The sequence below is a fragment of the Ips typographus genome, linkage group LG5 (genome assembly GCF_016097725.1).
Source record: "Ips typographus isolate SLU linkage group LG5, UJ_Ityp_2.0, whole genome shotgun sequence".
Classification (NCBI taxonomy): Eukaryota; Metazoa; Arthropoda; class Insecta; order Coleoptera; family Curculionidae; genus Ips; species Ips typographus.
The window spans coordinates 8,875,175-8,894,265 of NC_138426.1; the positions used below are offsets into that span (position 1 = coordinate 8,875,175).

The window sequence follows — 19,091 nt, forward strand, 5'->3', positions numbered from 1 at the left end:
ACTGCCTACTACTGAACCAAGATCAGTTTTGCTCTCTGTCTAGCTCATCTATTATTAATTAGTCTGACAAGGATATACTAAACCGACTAACGACTATTTATTATTATGAAATAATCAGCTGATTTGTACTCAAATTAAAATGTGAGGTTTTTAGTGTTTTTGAAATTAATTTTCTTTATTCTATAAGCACAGCGATTAACAGTTAAAACAATGCTACACAAGTTGTATAAAAACATAATTGCTCCTAGAAAACTCAACTTACCAACATCCTCTGAAGTCCTAAGTTCCTATTTAAGACAGTGTAAAGAGCCCCCCTGGACTTCCTACTTCATTAAAGTAAGGTAGTTTGCTGCCTTATTTCTAAACTTACTTTGCCAATAATCTTGTTAAATGCATTTCAGTACAGTAGTATCAACGATGATCAATGGGGAAAATCACATTTTAACTGGAAAGTAGGCAGCTCAAACTACCACATTCTGAGAACTGGTTGTTATCCTTATATTAAGTACCACTGCTCGAAACGAAAAGAACAGGATTTGAGTATTGAGGATACGTTTTTTAGAGTTATCAAAGTTATTAATTTAGGTAAAGTTACATAACTTTGCCAGATTATACCTTTTAAGCAAGTCTATTTGATAGGTTTACCATGTTTGGCTTATGGAATAGCTGCCACATTACTGATAAAACATGAAGAAACCGTATATTTAAGTAAAGGAAATGTGACTATCTACTTTTTATATCCAGAAGATAAAGGTTCCCTATATTGATGTTCTAAGGGGTAGAGACAAAAAGATTATTCAAAGTTAGTCTTTGATGAGAAATAAAGGGTTAAAAAATGGTGAAGTTTTGTTTTTTTTTCATCAATAAGGTCACAAACAAGATAATTTTCAGTATTTGTGACATCTTTAACACAGTTTTTTATACCTTCAGAAATCAACACACTCTGTATACTAAATGTATCATTTATTCAGTCTTGAGCGCCAGACATAATAAATCTTATCACATAATTCCTACCTTTGTCAAGTTTTACTTTGTGAACTAGCGATTTTTGTAATACTATCCAACAGCATAGTTTTTTCTCTCAAACTAATCCTGGTCTCATCCAAAATCTTCTCTTTTTCCTTCAAACACTTTTCTAAATCGGTTACTTGCTGCAACAGCGCAAAATCAACGATAAAACCAATTCCAAAACAACCGACTTACCAAAGTAAGAGTTTTAATATTGTTATTACACTTTTCAATAATCTCATCTTTTTTGACCTCATTCCTCTCCAGCCTGCGACAGTTTTCCTCAACTTTGTTGAACCACTGCTGCAGCTTGACTCGTTTCTGTTCAGTGTCTTTGAGGGTGGCTTCGCACTCGGTTAAGGCTTTTTCTTTCGCTTTAAGCTGTTCTCGTAACACTTTAATCTGTCCCTTTTCTGCCTCAAACCGATCGTGCAACGCTCGCACTTCTTCGCACAATTCGCGATTTTTTTTGCTGATGTCGTCCAGTTTTTTTGTGGTAAAAACTGTACTTTGTTGTAATTGGTTGTGTTCGTGTGTCAGGCGCGTCAATCTAAAAAATGTTTACAAATTTCGTTTTTTTCTACAACCCTTAGAACACTTGTAAAGGCCTCAGACAATTTAAAACAATTTTAGGAAAGCTCTGACACTTTTTAGACAGTTCTCAGTTACATTTAGAAGTTTATAGAACTTTCAGAACGGTCCTAGAGACCTCTGGCAAATTAAAACAATTCTGCAAAGGTTTAAGACATTTGTAGAGGACTCTGGTACTTTTTAGAAGGTTCTCAGTAGTATTTAAAGGTCTATGGAACTTTCAAAATGGTCCTAGAGGCCTCTGGCAAATGAAAACAGTTAAGGGCAGGTTTAAGACACTTGTAGGAAGCTCTGGTACTTGTTAGAGGGTTTTCAATTTTCAAAATTGTCTTAGAAACTTCTGGCAAATCAATATAATTCTGGGAACGTTTAAGATTATTTAGAGGTCTAAAAGGAGCTTTTAACCAAAAAACTGACTTATTATCAATAATAACTGGTATTATCATGTTATAAAACACATATCCTTTGTCTAATGAAATGAGATGTGACACAACAGTCAGAAGTCACTGAACAGAGCTACTTACATAACAAAATCTCAAAATTAAGGAATACTTACCGATGTTGTAGATGAGAGTTAAACCTGTTAGAAGCATCTAAACTGACCTGAGCAGCCCGTTCCGCTTGTGAAATGTTGGAAACTTTATAATTGTACAATTCCATCAAGTCAGAAATAGCCAAGTTATCAAACTCCTTTTTCGAAATTAAGGTCTAAAAAAAATCATTTAATTTCGCGGTAATTATAGAATTTTCCAACAATACCTCAATCACAGACAAAATATTGTCCAAACGTTCGATTTGCCCTAGAGGAATCACGCTAAAACTCTGCTCGGGGGGTGAAGTAACACTGGAAGCGCTTGCATTTGCGCTAGTCCCTTTACAAGTCCAGATTTGATTTATTTTGTAAAGATTTTGGAAGCTAAAGCTTACCTGCAGACATCACTGATTGGAGATTCTCTAAAGCCGATGCCACACCGTCAGAACAGGAACTTGACAGTTCCAAAGCGAGTTTTTTTACGTGTTTTGGGCTGTTGCAAAGTGCTTGCGCGATGACAGAGTGAATTTGCCTGAAATTAGCAGACGAACGAAACTTCCCCAGTGTTTAGGTAGGAAATAAAAAATCACTTACCGCTCCTGCAATAAACTGTTAAGTAAACACATCCAATTGCTGTCGCACTTTTCCAATTTGCCAACCAATCCCAAAGCGTAAATATACAAATTAACGGACTCTTCACTGCACGTACATTCATTTGATCGGGGACTCCCGTCACCCAACAATGGCTGGAAAAGATGCTTCACCACATCTTGATGTAATTCCCGAGTGAGTTGTTGACCGATAGCCTTCATCTGGATCATCGCAGTGAGCAATTGCAGCATCGCACCTAACCTGCACACCTTCGGTTAAATAATACCAAAAAAACCACCACTCTCAACTAGCCTTTTAACGTGCTCAGATTGATCCATAACATTTTCGTCGAGAGCCGAGTTGAATATCAGTAAAAACACCTTCTGGCCGGCCATTAAAGGTTCTAGAATGTTGTCGTCGTTGTTGTCAGCGCTTAAAACAAGATTTTTCAGTAAGGACAATGCCCTGTAGGACGCGGTACTCTCTTGGATCCATTTTAAGGCCAAAGTAATCAGTTGCGGGTACAGAGAAGATATTTGCGGCACCTCGGTTTCCACAAAGAAATTTATTAAATCCAGCATAGCTGAGAGGGTTTCTGGATCCACCGAAGTACCAGAGTCTTCAATCAGCTGAAAGTTTTGTTTGATAACTTTAAAGATGTTTGAATGGCTAACGACTGACATATATTTTGTGTCATTTTGTAAATTTTAAAAAAAACCAGTCCGAATTTTCGAACTAATTTAATTCTAAAAATTAGTTCAAGACTAATGTAGTATTTAATGCCAAAATTGTTTAACTTCATAAATGAAGAGTCGGAAACTTAACTTTTACTATTAAAAATAGTTTAAAATTAGATTTTTCAGTCTTAAAGCACAGTGAAGCGTCTAGAAGTCAATTTAATAACTGACTAAGCGAGAAATGGCATGTTTAAGCCTACGGAAAATGTAAAAATAGGTTTTTTTAAGTCTGCTATGTCAAAAACTTGGTGAAGATCACTCTAAAACTCGATTTTCCAAGCTGAAAGCAGTTTTAAAGCCTTAAAAATAGGCTAGAGTTCTAAGAAAATGAAAAGTTAGTCTTCAAGTCAATTTTCATGAATTTAATGTCAATATCCTGTATTTAAGACTATTTCCAAGACTAACATATTGAAATGTATTTTCAAATTATGAAAACATACTTCAAATGCAAATTTTAAGCTTTTGATGTCACTTTTCATTGGCTCAGAGTCACTTTTTGGTGTCCAAGTCAATTTTCAAGATTGATATGTGTGAATTTGTAGTAAAAAATTCTAGATAAAGTAGTTTTTCATGGCTACAATTTAATTTTCACTATTAAAGTTTTTCAACTTATCTGAAAAATATAACGACTGACTACAAAGACAGTTTTTAAGCCTCTCAAGTCAATTTTCACACTTTCCAAATCAAGTGTCAAGGCTAAAGTCTTTCAATTTGTCTGAAAACTGTGAAAACTGGCTACAAAGACATTTTTTAAGCTTCTTAAGCCAATTTTCACCGTTTTCAAGACAATTTTTAAGTTGGGTTGGTTTTGGGTCTTTGAACATAATAACTCAATTATCTCGTAAACAAAGTTTCAAATCAGAATTTTATAAGAGATACTTATAACCACTGGACAGTTTCGACAAACGTCATTAACATCACATAATGAGTATTAATTTCATATGTATTTGTTCTAAATTTGATTAAAATTGCTCCAGCAGTCTGACAGTTTATGACAAAAAACCGATTTTTTAAACTGGACTTTTATGGACTGTATTTTCCTTGAGAAGCATTTTTCAGGAAAATGACATAATGTATGTTAACTTATGTTTTGATGAGCTATTGAATTATTGACATTTAAAACTGGACCACCCTGTAAAATTCTAATTCATCCCATTTAAGACCAGAAAATAACTACAGGGTAATTGGTGTCTTTATTTTAAGATAGTTATTAAATACTATTTTGATGTATGCTAATCAACTATCTAGATATAAAATAGACAAAATATCTACAAGACTCTTATTTTGTATATGTTTTTTAAATAAAAAATAAGTGAGTTATGGAGGTGGTCAAATAATAATTTTACAGTTTCAAAGCTAATTACTGCCTTCTTAAATAAAGTACATTAATACAGGGTGTTACAGATTCAATGCATTATAGCAATGCTATCTGAGAAACTGTAGTTGATAAGGCTTTAATAAAATGGAGACAAAGTTGAGCATTTTATTACTAAATAAATTGGTAAAAAATATCAAAAAAATTCCACAACAAAAGCCAAAAAAGTCAAATTTTATTTTTATTTTTTTACTACTTTATTATTTACTTAAAATCAATGACAATTTATTTGGAGACAAATAATAGTTATGCTCACTTGAAAAATTCAAGTAGTTGAAAAAGGACACTTTGATGCATTCTGTCACTTTTTGGCTTGTAACTCCTTGATGAGGTCCTTAAGGTCATAACATCTAAATGCAATCATGTAGAGCATGAAATTTGCTACAACTTTCTTTATTAACACTTTGGGATAGCTCCTTAAATAAATAGGAGAGCTATGCTCACTTGAAAAATCAAAAATAGCACTTTGGTGCATTCTGTCACTTTGTGGCCTGTTAATCCTTAAGGACAAATGTATAGTGTGTCAAATTAAAATTTATAGGAGAATAATTTACAGAAAACAATTTTACCATAAAATTAACCAAACTTGATCTAGGATGAAAGAAATATTGAGATTTTGTTGCACTATACAAGTATAAACTTACCTGTAACATACTCTCCACTTGTTCCCTGTACTTGTTATAACCAGTGAGTACACTACTTGAAGATTTGACCCACTCAATAAAAAACTCTACAATTTGTCTTAGGACCAAACCATCTTTTCTCCTGTAAGCCTCCAAAACTGCTGCACAAACATTATGAATCAAAGTGGACACAACCACCACAGGAATATATCCACACACATTTTCCAGGATGATTGTCATAAAACAGACATACACTTCTACATAAGGACCCTACAAACACAAAACTTATAATAAGTTTAAAATATCATTGCTTGAAAGTTAGGTACCTTTAAAGCCAAACATTTGCGAATAAACCTCTTCAAATCAATGTTGTGCTGCAAAATAAATGTACTGGACACATTTTTGTAACACAAATTGACTAAAACACCCAAAGAAAGTGCACAAATTTCAGAATCTTGCCCATCAATCCACTTGCACAAAGTGGTTATTAAATGAGCCATGTTAGGCAGTTGCCAGTAAATCCTCATGCCACATGTAATGCTTTGCATCAGTTTCAGTAAACTAGCTTTTTTCTCTGCAGTTAATTGATCACTCATCATATGAGACAAACTGGGCAGGAACTGGTAAATAGTCAAAAGTGCTTGTTTGGCGGCAGTATTTTTACACGCATTCAAAAGCATGTCAATGCAGTACCATGTAGTCAAAGACCTTGGTTCTAAGATTTTCATTAAATCTAATACACTTATGTAAAACTTCCCTGCAATATTAGTGTGGGGATCAAAAATGCTTAGGTCTGAGGTTACACTGAGGGCCTTAAAATGCAACAGTTGTAGTATGTATGTAGGTAACTAAAACCACACTTACTTGCAACAATCGGTTAATCACTATAAGTTCATCAGAGGATCTAGTGAGACTATATTTCTCTATAGCAGCAATGCAACTTTTCATTTTTCCAAACTTATTGGCATTGTTGTGACTGATTGATACAATTCCGCTAAAACTGTTTACAGTGCTGATTGTGTCTGACCTAAGTTCCAAATGATGGTCTTCTCTTGATTCCATTTTGAGACTGTTCTGAAAGTGAATTGGCTTGACAAGACTAGTTTTTTAATGAATGATTATTAATACCGTTCTTAAATTGTTTGCCTGAATGTAATCACCTTAAAACATATTTAAATACTATAATAATGTTAAAATTTCTGTAGTAAACACAATAAACAAGAATTAAGTTAACAAAATAATAAATCCCAGTAACGTTACTGACTGAATGACAGTTTGTTTGAATTTCAAAACAAAACCTAACCTAACAAAATGATGGATATGTCACCACTCTTCTCCTCCTCTTTCTGTAATTGTGTAGCTTTGCCACTTTCTGGATTTTTATTGTTTATATCTCTGAAACTGTGTGTTCTACCGACATGACCACTCTATACAAAATAAAAGCTGATTAAATTTGCTACAAGTTTCACTCAGTAAAGTTTTTTGATATTTTTTATAGTTTTCAAGATATCTGCTCTTGAATGTCTGTAAACCTGACATCAGACGGCGACTTTCTGGAGCGGATATTTTGAAAACTATACAAGACACCGAAAAACTTATTCAGATTTCATTTTGTATGACTTTCCTCTTCATTTTGAAAAGGAATTATCACAAATTTGAATTAAGTAAGAGTTGTTTATGCAAAAAATGCTATAAGTCCCTGGATTTTATTGTCTTTAAACTGTCTTAACACATTATAAATGCCCCTGAAGTAGTCCAAAAACTTCCAAATGCTCTTCAACTAATCTAGAAGTTTCCAAAAAATCTTAAAACAGTCCAAAAGCTTTCTTATGATTCTAGAGCAGTTTAAAAACTTCCAATAATTTTTAGAATTCAGAACTTTCAATATGCTCCTTAAACTACTCAAAACCCTTGCAAATGCTCCTAAAATAGTAAAAAATAGAGCTAGAAGCTTCCTAAAGCCTTTGGAACAGTCTGAATAAAGCTTCCAACTAGTCTAGAAGCTTTCAGAAGATTTCACAACAATCTGAAAGCTTCTGTCTGTCATTGATTCTTCAATATGCTGTTTAAACTGTCCTAAAACCTTCTAAATTCTCATAAAGTAGTCTAAAATGATTTCAGAAGCTTTCAAATGCTCCTGAAACAGCTCAGAAGCTTCTAAAAGCTTGTTACTGCAAACTGTTGTATCTTCAACAAAGTTAATTAAATTGCTAAGCTTTCTATAACTTCAAGTCTAAATAAAATTGCTCAGAAAAAGGTTAGAATTCACTTTGATTTGAGTTTCATATTTCATTAAATAATAAAGCGCATTGTTAGGAAATAAGTATTATTGAGAAAAATGAAACTACTGTACAATTCTGTCACACTTAATTACCACAAAAATATTAAAAATCAGTTTCTATTGAATTCACTTTAACTGAAAGTTAATAATTACAACCAAATAAACTACATGCTATAAATATTTCAATATCGTTTGGTCATCGTTTTCTGATTGAACAGATCGATGGTAATCGCACTCAAAAACACCGGCACAGATTTCTGATGAATCAAATGCAACTCAATCATCTGGCCCAATGTACCACTAAATTCATTCTCCAACAAATTTAAATCGCCATCTTGATTAACCTCAAAACATATCACGTCATCCTCCTGTTCAGCGTACATGTTTCTTAAGATGTACCTGCTGCTCGAACCAGACGGTCTGTCAATTTGATAGCCAAATAGCATGTAAACCACGTTGCGAAATTCCAGCAAAGACGATTTGAATTTGTCCACCATTCTTTGCGACTGTTTTTCTTTCTCTTTTATTTGTTCTTTCAACGAGGCGACCTCTTGCGGACAAATCGTCACGTCGCCCAGCTTACTGGTTTCAATTCCTTCCTCTATTTTTTTCAATTTGTTTTTTAATCGCAAATTCTCTTCTTGTACTTTTTCAAGCTGGGATTGTCGTTGGCCAAGGCATTCAGCCAATGGATTGATTGCCAAGTGAACTACTTGACCACCCTGTAAAGTGTCTTGACCTTCCGTTAAGGATTCAAGTTGGATTTCCAAACGATCGCGCTGATCTCTCAGCAATTGGTTTTCCTCTCTTAACTTGGAATTATCATCTTGTAACCGAGCAAGTTGCTCTTGTTTTACAGGAACCAAATCACTGTTGAGTTGTGGCTGGGCTTCTTGAAGATCATTCTCCAGTTTTGCCAACAAATCACGATAACCCTCGACCACTTTCTCCAAATTGTCAATACGCTCTTTCTGACTTTGCTGCATCATCACGCCTCCACCAATATCACCATTACTGGCCACCATAGTCAAATCCCTTTCATATGAATCTAACTGAAGTCGGTAACTGTCTCGTTCGCGACTGACCAGCACTAATTTCTTTCTCAATCGATGGATTAAATCTTGCTTTTGTTCCCCAGTTGATTTCAAATCGCTGACTAACCTTTGTGTTTTTTCTAGTTCCGCTTTGGCGACTTTTGCCGCGTGTTGAGCATTGTTTAAGCTAGTTTCGTACTCAACTTTTTCGGCTGTTAGAGAAAGTTCTTGCTGCTGTAGTCTCTCAATAGCAGAACGTAGCAAATGCGGTAAAGCGGCGTCGCTGTCAGTAGTTTCGCAAAATCCTCTCGCAACTGCCTTCCATTCATTTAAGTACATCTGGGCTTGGTCATACTGAGCCTACAAACAAAATATGAAAATAAATATAACTTTTCACACTATTGATCCATTTTCAAAAATGTTTTTTTTATGGAAATTGATTATTTAGAATTTTTAGTCATCTGAGATTGATTTTCAGTCTGTAATTTGCCATTTTAGCTTAGGGTTCTTTTTCCAGTTTTCAAAAAGTTCTCCAATTGTTCTAAAAGCGTAGTTATTTTTAAAATGACCAGAAGCATCTACCAATATCCTAATACTTGAAAAAATCATTTAAAATGGTCTCTACAAGTGCCCTAAACTTTAGGGGCTTCTAAATACTATCAAAAACCTCCTAAAATACAACAAAACAACATTTCTAGACCTTAGAAAAATTGTTTAAAATTGGCAGAAGCCTCTACAAGTGTCTTGAACCTTAGAAAAATCATTTATGATGGCCAGAACTATCTAGATACTATCAAAAACCTCCCAAAAATTGTTAGAGGGCTCTACAAGTGTCCTAAACCTTAGAAAAATCGTGTATAATAGCCAGGAGCTTCTACATACTATCAAAAATCCCCTAAAAATTGTCAGAGGCTTTTACAAGATTCCTAAACCTCCCAAAAATTGTTAGAGGGGTCTACAAGTGTCCTAAACCTTGGAAAAATCGTGTATAATGGCCAGCGGCTTCTAAATACTATTAAAAACCTCCTAAAAATTGTCTGAGGCTTTTACAACATTCCTAAACCTTAGAAAAATTGTTTAAAATTGGCAGAAACCTCTAAATAGTACTGAAAACGTCCTAAAACTGGCTGTCCTCAATTTTGTACTGTTTTTTTTTTTACGTTATCAGATAGGAAATTTAATGAGTTCAAAAATTTGCTTAAAATTGTCATTTTCTCACTCCAATGGTTTTACAAGCGATTTTGTCCCTAACTGTCTTTGTGAAAAGACTCTACAAGTGTCTTGAACCTTAAAAAAATCATTTATAATGGCCAGAACTATCTAGATACCATCAAAAAACTCCCAAAAATTGTTAGAGAGCTCTACAAGTGTCCTAAACTTTAGAAAAATTGTTTTTAATGATTAGAAGTAGAAGCCTCAACAAATAATGTCTTAATCCTTAGAAAAATTATTTAAAATGGTCAGAGGCCTCTACAAGTGTCCTAAACCTTAGAAAAATCGTGTATAATGGCCAGGGGCTTCTAAATACTATCAAAAACCTCCTAAAAATTGTCTGAGGCTTTTGCAACATTCCTAAACCATAGAAAAATTGTTTAAAATTGGCAGAAGCCTCTAAATAGTACTGAAAACGTCCTAAAACTGGCTGTCCTCAATTTTGTACTGTTTATTTTAGGTTATCAAATAGGAAATATAATGAGTATTCAAAAAATGTGCCTAAAACTGTCATTTTCTCACTCCAGTGGTTTTACAAGCGATCTTGTCGCTGACTGTCTTTGTGAGAGGACTCTACAAGTGTCCTGAACCAGTTCGATTTTCAACTTGAAACGTACCGCACGTCTGTTTCGTGGGCGCCATTTTGTGTCGCTAAGAAACCACGTTTCTTGAAACGGTGTTCTGAGAAATTTGAAGTTGACGACCGAACTCCGCAGCCGGTCGAGTGGAGATGGTGGGAGCTCTGGGTGGAAAAGTCGATTCCTAAAAGTCTACGGGGAATTGTCTTGTGCGGTGCACTTCCAAAGGGCGGAAAGGGTGAAAACCTAGGAGAAGACCACGTGGATGTGACAGTGACGGTTATAGTTTCCACGAGGAAGGACTACATCTTTTGCTCGGATCGTGCCTTTAAGCGATTTTTTAGAACTTTTAGTAGCTATCTGGGGCTCAGGGGCACAAGCCCGACTATCTGAGCCTCTTTCGTATCGAGCTGGCAGAATACCCTAGTTGGTAACGCCATTAAACAGAGCAAAAAAAAAAAAAAAAAAAAGTGTCCTGAACCTAAGAAAAATCGTTTATGACGGCCAGAACTATCTAGATACTATCAAAAACCTCCCAAAAATTGTTAGAACGGTCTACAAGTGTCCTAAACTTTAGAAAAATTGTTTCTAATGACCAGAAGCCTCAACAAATGTCTTAATCCATAGAAAAATCATTTAAAATGGTCAGAGACCTCTATAAGTATCTTAAACCTTAGAAAAATCGTGTATAATAGCCAGGGGCTTCTAAATACTATCAAAAACCTCCTCAAATTGTCAGAGGCTTTTACAACATTCCTAAACCTTAGAAAAATTGTTTAAAATTGGCAGAAGCCTCTAAATAGTACTGAAAACGTCCTAAAACTGGCTGTACTCAATTTTGTACTGTTTTTTTTAGATTATCAGATAGGAAATATAATTAGTATTCAAAAAATGTGCTTAAAACTGTCATTTTCTCACTCCAATGGTTTTACAAGCGATTTTGTCGCTGACTGTCTTTGTGAGAGGACTCTACAAGTGTCTTGAACCTAAGAAAAATCGTTTATGACGGCCAGAACTATCTAGATACTATCAAAAACATCCCAAAAATTGTTAGAAGGGTCTACAAGTGTCCTAAATTTTAGAAAAATCGTTTCTAATGACCAGAAGCCTCAACAAATGTCTTAATCCATAGAAAAATCATTTGAAATGGTCAGAGACCTCTACAAGTATCCTAAACCTTAGAAAAATCGTGTATAATAGCCAGGGGCTTCTAAATACTATCAAAAACCACCTCAAATTGTCAGAGGCTTTTACAACATTCCTAAGCCTTAGAAAAACTGTTTAAAATTGGCAGAGGCCTCTAAATAGTACTGAAAACTTCCTAAAACTGGCTGTACTCAATTTTGTACTGTTTTTTTTAGGTTATCAGATAGGAAATTTAATGAGTATTCAAAAAATGTGCTTAAAACGGTCATTTTCTCACTCCAATGGTTTTACAAGCGATTTTGTCAAAAGACAGCCACTTTGTGAGAGGACTCTACAAGTGTCCTAAACTTTAGAAAAATTGTTTCTAATCACCAGAAGCCTCAACAAATGTCTTAATCCTTAGAAAAATCATTTAAAATGGTCAGAGGCCTCTACAAGTATCCTAAACCGTAAAAAAATCGTGTATAATGGCCAGCGGCTTCTAAAAATACTATCAGAAACCTTCTAAAAATTGTCAGAGGACTCTACAAGTGTTCTAAACCTTTAAAAATTGTTTAAAATGGCCAGAAGCCTCAACAAATGTCTTAATCCTAAGAAAAATCATTCAAAATGGTCAGAGACCTCTACAAAGTGTCCTAAACTTTAGAAAAATTGTGTATAATAGCCAGGGGCTACTAAATGCTATCAAAAACCTCCTAAAAACTATCAGAGTGTCCTAAAACTAGATATAGAAGCCCTTTTAAAATTTTAAAAAAGTGTTTTTTAATGGAAATTGGTTGTGATTCTTTAGAAATTTTAGACTCATCTAAGATTGATTTGCAATTTTTACAGTGTTTTTCCACTTTCAAAAATTTTCCACATTCTAGAGTCATCTAAGATAAATTTGCAATTTTTAATTTACCATATTCAATATGAACTGGTAATAAACTTTGACAATAACATTTATAGCATAAATAAAAGAAAATAAAATATAATTTCATACTTACTTGTAAATCAGATAGTCTCTTCTCCAACTCCTTATGCTTGCTCAGTCTACTTTTTAAATCATAAACTTCCTCCTCAAGCAGGGATTTGTTTCTAGAGTCAAGTTTCAACCTTGCAAAGTCTTCTTTTAATTGGACATTCTCCTTCTCCAGCTCTACATATTTTGCTAACTTATGAGCCTGTGACTGTAATTACCAAAGAATTAGCCAAGTGAGTACTAGCAGTGAATAGCAATGAAAATTACCTTTGCCTGCTGTTGAAACTCCAAATAATCTTCTTTGGCACTCTCCAATAAACGTAACTGATTTTTGGTTCTCTGTAACTCCAATTTCTTTTGTTCTAGCTCAATTTCAACAGACCTTTTTTCACTCAACTGTTTGCCTGTAACAAAAATGAATAATTTAACTCTTACAACTAAAACTACACGTTTTTACCTAATTCAGCAGCAAGTTTTTTCTGAGCATCAGCATCTTCTTCAGCAGCTTGTAACATAGTTTCCAACTCCCTAATATTCCTCTGCAACTTACAAATCTCTGAATTTCCTTCAGAACTTGCCATGTGTGAATCATCCTTCACTTCAGCTAGTTCCTTTTCAAGTAAAAATGTTTTTTCTTCACTACTAGCTTTTAATTTATCATACTTTGAATTAAGTTCAGACAGTTGAGCTTTAAGTGAAGTTTCACGCTTTCTCACAGTTTGCAACTGCATTTCCAGCTCTTCTATACATTTTCGGTCATAGTCATGTTGGCGCTTTAGGTCTTCAGTTTCATTGTCAAACATCAGCCTCATTTGCTTTTGTACACCATGCATATGTTGAATTCGGCCCTCTAAGGTAATGATAGTGTTGCGGGCTTCAATAAGATCGGCCCTAAGACGATTCATCTCCCTTGGCGATCCCATATAGGACAAGTTGAGGCTGTTTTCATGCTTGAACCTTTTCACTGGTGTTTGTTCTTCAAAGGTGCTCTCAAATGAGTTTGAGCTGAGTGAACGTTTTAGTGGAGTGTCTTTTAAGGAATTACCAGTTTCTTTTAAATTTTGTACCATTTTGATGATAGTACTGTTTATGGAGGTGGCTTGACTCATGATAAAACCAGTGGCTTGTATAGAAATTTGGCGTATTGTTTAGTCGGTCGTTGACATGATATTCAATAGTACAATTTAACTTATTTTTGAAGTTACCCACAAAACTACAAAATAAAGTTAATCGAAACAAATTTATAAACGCGATTTACTTAGCAACAAATTGTAAATTTACAAAAGGAAATAATAAATAAATTGACATTGACACTTCGCAGTAATGACATTATTGACACTTTCTCGTAGGCGGTGTTTCCAAAGTAGACTTTTATTATAATATTCCTAACTTAACTAATGAACTAATTTCCCAAAGTTACAAATTATCTAAAAATAATTGGGGAGGTAGCGGTCAAATATACAGTAGAGGTTGCTTTAAAAAAACATGTTTTGAGTTTTTCTTTGTGGTATTTGTGGTTGTGGTATGGTTGCGACACTGGCAACACCGCTTGCTAAGGTAAACCCACATTGCCAAGTTTCCATTGTCCTGATTTTCAAAGAAATTTTAGGTGTGACTCGAGGAAAGAAAGTCGTACTAGAACAATTATTGTATTTTTATGACTTACGTATGGTAGTTACTATCTCTCAATCAACCATTTTAGGCTTATATTTGGGATTTATTAGGGCAATCAAATTAGTTTAATACAGGAAACAATTTAAAATGTTATGGGAATGGTTGAGCAAATGGCAACACCGCGAATGAATTACTATTCGTCCAACTTTCAGAAATGTTGGTTTTATCAGGATTTCCTAATAAAGCTGATCAGTATTGCGGTTGTGTACTTAATTTTCCAAGCTGATTTTCTTTAAATCGTTGAAATTTACCCTAAAATTCCTGCAAGAATTAGAAAATAAGTTATATGTAAAATAGCCAGCGAATGTTCTAGAAAACTTTTGGCAACCTCCGGTCAATACACCGGACCAATAGCCGTCGAGTATGGTCGTTGCGCAAGCGCTTTACGTTTTTCCGCCATAGTGCAGTGGCAACGTACGCCATTTTGTGAGCGTCGGCTGCGTTTGACTGCCATTCTCGCGCCAAGTCAGCGTTTTTAACACGGTAGTAGGAGTTTAAACCGCGTTTTGAATAGAAAACAAAAAGCCGGCATGGGTGATTATCAAGTTACTGGAGTCCAGCAGGACGCCTTGGGTGCTGTACAACTGGAACTCGGTGGCAATCCAAATGCTCTCGCACTACGTCGGCCGTTCGACCCCCTGGCTCACGATTTGGAAGCCAGCTTTAGATTGACACGTTTTGCTGATCTGAAAGGCAGAGGCTGCAAAGTACCACAGGAAGTCCTCAACAAGCTGGTGGAGGGCCTCCAGCAGGACTACAACAGTGGAGGAGACCATGAACATCACTTCATGCATATGGCCATTCCACGCATCGGGATTGGCCTTGATTGTTCGGTAAGCCGGTTGCCATTGTTGGTTCATTATTGTTTTGTTTTTTTTTTCTTCTTGACATTATACTCACAATAACCTCACTTTTAAATGTTTGTGTTTGTGGGGTCAACACTTTCATTTTCAATTTACATGTTATTTGGTTTACTTAGGCCTGAATGGACAACTAAGAATGCACTAAAGTCTACAGCATAAACATTATGGTCTTTATCAAAATTTTCTGTTTGATTAGATCTTAAATGAATTAACCGCGTACTTTGAAAAATCTTGATTTAGTTTGATCAGTACTAACTCTCTACTTAACCTTTCACATCTAGGTATCTCACAGATTTGCCAATAAATTTGTCATACCATCTAATGTTTTTCCAACCTGCCATCTTATTTGCAATGTTTTTTGACCATTTTCTTCCAGTTATCAGCATAGACATAATATATGAGACAGTCAGTCAGATACCACATGGTGATTCATGTTTCATGTGATTTAATTTATTTAACTTGATATGGCAGGTTCCTCAAAAAAGTTTGTTTTGGTGATACAGATTAGAAGAAACCTTGGAAGAAACACACTAATGATAAGTTCTTACAATTACTAAACTAGCTCTAAGCTAAACCATTATGTTACACTTGTAACAAAAGGAATCTTTAGCAGTTGCTGGAGAAAAAGTGTTTACCTGCAAAGAGATTTGTGAGTTATGTAGGTATACTAAAACATTATTATTTTAACAACTTTGTTCCTAAATATTCAAAAATAAAAGAAATTTATTGTGTTAATATTTTTTGTATTACTGTGAAAACACTTAAAACTTGATTACTCAGTTGCATTTTTTGGGTTTGGCACCTTTCTACAAAAAGCAGTCTATTTGGAAAACATAAATACAGTAATTGCAATCTTCAAAAACTATTTTTGTATTCTAGAGGAAAACCTCTGGTCCAATGGCATAAGGAAGGGCAATATCAGCTTTAAATTTGTATATGCTAATAAAGGGCCCTGGCTACTTACACAATTTTACAGTAAAAACACCCACCCACAGTTTTGGTGGGTTTGTTCTTTTCTGCAAAAAATCTGTACAAATGGTTATATTTTGGCAAAGCAAAATTTGCATTGATTTACTGTGAATCACAGAAAAGTGTTGCCTGTAGATGGTTATAGTAGTTCAAAATTAATTCAAGTGTTTCTTATAAATCACAAATGTATTTTAGAGTTAGAGAATTTCAGACAATTGTTATTTACTTATTTCACTCTTTGATAGACTCATTTTCCAACAGGTGCATTGTTATATAAAATATGGGAAAACCAATATACTGAGTGGTCAGTGTTTTGACTCTTTTGAGCTACTTGTTTAAACAATTTTACAAAAAATTGATTTTTGTTTTGCTTATGTCAAAAATGTTTATTTGCTTCTAAACCACTATAAGCAAGGCCCAGTAAGCTTTTAAATCAAAATCTAGTAAAAATTCACAAATGTTACATAATTATGACTACTACTTTTTCTGGTCTAACAACTGGATTTCTCTAAATACAAAACTGTGTCATATTGGAATGTCAAGGTTTAAGAAAATGTACTGACTGAAGTATAGTCTATAGAAAGTCAGTTTAAACTACCCAAAAAAGTGGAATTATGGTGGTAAAATGGGCAGCCTGATAAAAATTTTGCTTTTTGATCATGTTAATAAACAATCTAATATCTAATTATTAAATTTCCACAAATTGTTAAGTGTTAGTAAACACGCCCTAAACAATATTATTTATATTTTAATATGATAATTTAATAAAAACTCTACTGGACTGTTTTCCACTCTGAGACAAACTAAAAATATATTGTCACGTTTTAGGGGGGTGCGTAGGAAGAGAAACAAGACTGTAGCTCAAGTAAGTCTTCTTTATTAGGCACTGTATTACTCTTAGCATCGAACACCATCCAAGAGGGGGTTGTGTGTGGGTGTGGGGGTATGTGCGTAAGGCCTTCTGATGTGCCGCCAAGCGGAGCCCGCTCGATACGAGCAGGGTGCCCCTATGTCCGACACGCCCAAAGGATTTACTTAAGGCACTGCAAGGTAACGAGCCGTCCGGGCACTAGAAAGTTCGGACTGTCGCTCGTGACCTCCCTCTGGGGATGACCCCAGAGTTCGGTGATTTAGCCGAGCTACGGTGCATCTTTTATACTAGTCAGCGACCTCATTACGCTAACCTTGCTGACTGTGCTGGTTACTGGGTGTGCACCGTAACTACTAACATGGGTTTGACAATATTTTTATGAAGCTGACCAATAAAACAGCTTTATGGTGGTTATCCTCAAAATTATTGGTGACAGCCACACATTAAGTCCATGCAAATATCTACAGGGAGCAATCACAAATTTTGCTTTATTTGGTACCCCATAATTTGAGCTGTGCCAACTGACTTTCTGTAGACTATACCAAGCACTGTAAAAATGAATATTTTTGCTTCAGGTTACTCCTCTACGCCATGGAGGTTTGGTTTTGGTCCAAACCACAGACTTTTTCTACCCATTGGTTGATGACCCGTACATGATGGGCAAAATTGCTTGCGCTAACGTCTTAAGCGATTTGTATGCAATGGGAGTGACTGAATGCGACAATATGCTAATGTTGCTTGGTGTCAGCACTAAGATGACTGAAAAGGAGAGAGACGTCGTTATCCCGTTAATCATGAGAGGCTTTAAGGATTCAGCTCTGGAAGCTGGAACTACTGTTACAGGGGGTCAAACGGTGGTAAATCCTTGGTGCACTATTGGGGGCGTGGCCTCAACTGTTGCGCAACCAAACGAGTATATAGTGCCTGACAATGCGGTAGTTGGGGATGTATTGGTGTTGACTAAGCCTTTAGGAACACAGGTAAAGATCAGAATTTAATTTCTTAAAAATTTGTGTTAACGCATTGTCGATTACAGGTGGCGGTAAATGCGCACCAATGGCTCGACCAACCAGAACGTTGGAACAGAATAAAATTGGTTGTCAGTGAGGAAGACGTTCGCAAAGCGTACCATCGAGCGATGGACTCTATGGCTCGTCTGAACAGGATTGCCAGCCGTTTAATGCATAAATACAATGCACACGGCGCCACTGACGTGACGGGTTTTGGTTTACTGGGACACGCCCAAACCTTGGCATCTCACCAGAAAAACGAAGTGTCTTTTGTCATTCACAACTTGCCCGTGATTGCTAAAATGGCGGCGGTGGCGAAAGCTTGCGGAAACATGTTCCAGTTGTTGCAAGGACATTCGGCCGAGACTTCTGGTGGATTGTTGATTTGTTTGCCGAGAGAACAAGCAGCAGCCTACTGCAAAGACATTGAAAAACAAGAAGGTTATCAAGCGTGGATTATCGGTATTGTAGAGAAAGGCAACAGGACGGCAAGAATTATCGATAAGCCCAGAGTGATCGAAGTTCCGGCTAAGGAGTAGTGTTAAGTTGGAGAGAGATAGACTCAGTTAATTTTTTTTTGAGAGAGTACGCGAACCGAATGAGTTTCTTTCCAGTTCTATTTGCCCTTCTTTGTTCAGTTTCACTGTTTAGGTATTGCAAGTTTACGGTCCAGTATAGTCTTTTAAATCACCTTAGCATTTAATTTATGTGTCAGACAGTTCTATTAAATTAAAATTGGTTGCGTGAATAAAAAACAGTAATTGATCGCGGGGTCGGTGAAAATGTGTAAAATTATACAGCTTTCGCGTCGAAAGCTCATTGCCGCCTATTTTTTTCAGATGTATTTTATTAATTTAGATAGACGGTAGTACGACGTGGATCTTCGATAATTCCGCCGGTTTCAACGGCGTTTGCTTAGCTTGTAGTGGAGTTGTCTTGGTATTTTGTAAAGTACGTTTGAATATGTTAACTTGACGTAACGATAAAGGCAAAAATATATCATATTTTTATTTGGTTTCGATTTTTTTCCTAAGA

At 35.4% G+C, this 19,091-nt stretch overlaps 4 protein-coding genes across 5 annotated transcripts; 2 read left to right on the plus strand and 2 right to left on the minus strand.

Moving 5' to 3' along the window:
• The first annotated feature begins 87 nt into the window (after window positions 1–87).
• On the plus strand, window positions 88–838 carry LOC145729447 (uncharacterized protein C15orf61 homolog). Of its 2 annotated transcripts, none has more exons than XM_081980219.1 (3): window positions 88–341; window positions 407–585; window positions 640–838. In XM_081980219.1, the coding sequence occupies exons 1-3, from the start codon at window positions 211–213 to the stop codon at window positions 765–767; spliced, it is 438 nt and encodes a 145-aa protein (XP_081836345.1). In that variant the 5' UTR covers window positions 88–210; the 3' UTR covers window positions 768–838. The 2 variants fall into 2 exon arrangements, with proteins under 2 accessions (XP_081836345.1, XP_081836344.1); XM_081980218.1 differs by having other exon boundaries at window positions 98–336; window positions 402–585.
• A 108-nt stretch (window positions 839–946) lies between these two features.
• Window positions 947–6,745, minus strand: LOC145729438 (uncharacterized). Its single transcript, XM_081980206.1, has 11 exons — window positions 6,586–6,745; window positions 6,322–6,531; window positions 5,784–6,269; window positions 5,479–5,727; window positions 3,035–3,351; window positions 2,726–2,983; window positions 2,527–2,663; window positions 2,359–2,471; window positions 2,156–2,307; window positions 1,204–1,558; window positions 947–1,151 (listed from the first exon to the last, which is right to left on the minus strand). The coding sequence occupies exons 2-11, from the start codon at window positions 6,517–6,519 to the stop codon at window positions 1,020–1,022; spliced, it is 2,397 nt and encodes a 798-aa protein (XP_081836332.1). The 5' UTR covers window positions 6,520–6,531; window positions 6,586–6,745; the 3' UTR covers window positions 947–1,019.
• A 1,021-nt stretch (window positions 6,746–7,766) lies between these two features.
• Window positions 7,767–13,989, minus strand: Mad1 (Mitotic arrest-deficient 1). The gene is made up of 4 exons (XM_081980209.1): window positions 13,127–13,989; window positions 12,937–13,073; window positions 12,695–12,877; window positions 7,767–9,132 (listed from the first exon to the last, which is right to left on the minus strand). The coding sequence occupies exons 1-4, from the start codon at window positions 13,776–13,778 to the stop codon at window positions 7,921–7,923; spliced, it is 2,184 nt and encodes a 727-aa protein (XP_081836335.1). The 5' UTR covers window positions 13,779–13,989; the 3' UTR covers window positions 7,767–7,920.
• Window positions 13,990–14,745: 756 nt separating this feature from the next.
• On the plus strand, window positions 14,746–19,071 carry Sps1 (inactive selenide, water dikinase). Its single transcript, XM_081980213.1, has 3 exons — window positions 14,746–15,176; window positions 17,622–18,026; window positions 18,083–19,071. The coding sequence occupies exons 1-3, from the start codon at window positions 14,874–14,876 to the stop codon at window positions 18,593–18,595; spliced, it is 1,221 nt and encodes a 406-aa protein (XP_081836339.1). The 5' UTR covers window positions 14,746–14,873; the 3' UTR covers window positions 18,596–19,071.
• Window positions 19,072–19,091: the final 20 nt, after the last annotated feature.

Bases quoted from the DNA above. Each gene is read 5' to 3' on its own strand.
- LOC145729447 (XM_081980219.1), top strand. From the start codon at position 211: ATGCTACACAAGTTGTATAAAAACATAATTGCTCCTAGAAAACTCAAC. The intron at 342-406 runs GTAGTTTGCTGC...ATTTCAGTACAG, and splicing joins TCCTACTTCATTAAAGTAAG to TAGTATCAACGATGATCAAT. The intron at 586-639 runs GTAAAGTTACAT...TCTATTTGATAG, and splicing joins TATCAAAGTTATTAATTTAG to GTTTACCATGTTTGGCTTAT.
- LOC145729438 (XM_081980206.1), bottom strand. From the start codon at position 6,519: ATGGAATCAAGAGAAGACCATCATTTGGAACTTAGGTCAGACACAATC. The intron at 6,270-6,321 runs GTAAGTGTGGTT...TTGCATTTTAAG, and splicing joins TGATTAACCGATTGTTGCAA to GCCCTCAGTGTAACCTCAGA. The intron at 5,728-5,783 runs GTACCTAACTTT...TTGTGTTTGTAG, and splicing joins GCAAATGTTTGGCTTTAAAG to GGTCCTTATGTAGAAGTGTA.
- Mad1 (XM_081980209.1), bottom strand. From the start codon at position 13,778: ATGAGTCAAGCCACCTCCATAAACAGTACTATCATCAAAATGGTACAA. The intron at 12,878-12,936 runs GTAATTTTCATT...TGGTAATTACAG, and splicing joins AGTTTCAACAGCAGGCAAAG to TCACAGGCTCATAAGTTAGC. The intron at 9,133-12,694 runs GTAAGTATGAAA...TTTTGTTTGTAG, and splicing joins AGAGACTATCTGATTTACAA to GCTCAGTATGACCAAGCCCA.
- Sps1 (XM_081980213.1), top strand. From the start codon at position 14,874: ATGGGTGATTATCAAGTTACTGGAGTCCAGCAGGACGCCTTGGGTGCT. The intron at 15,177-17,621 runs GTAAGCCGGTTG...TTTTTGCTTCAG, and splicing joins GGATTGGCCTTGATTGTTCG to GTTACTCCTCTACGCCATGG. The intron at 18,027-18,082 runs GTAAAGATCAGA...TGTCGATTACAG, and splicing joins CTAAGCCTTTAGGAACACAG to GTGGCGGTAAATGCGCACCA.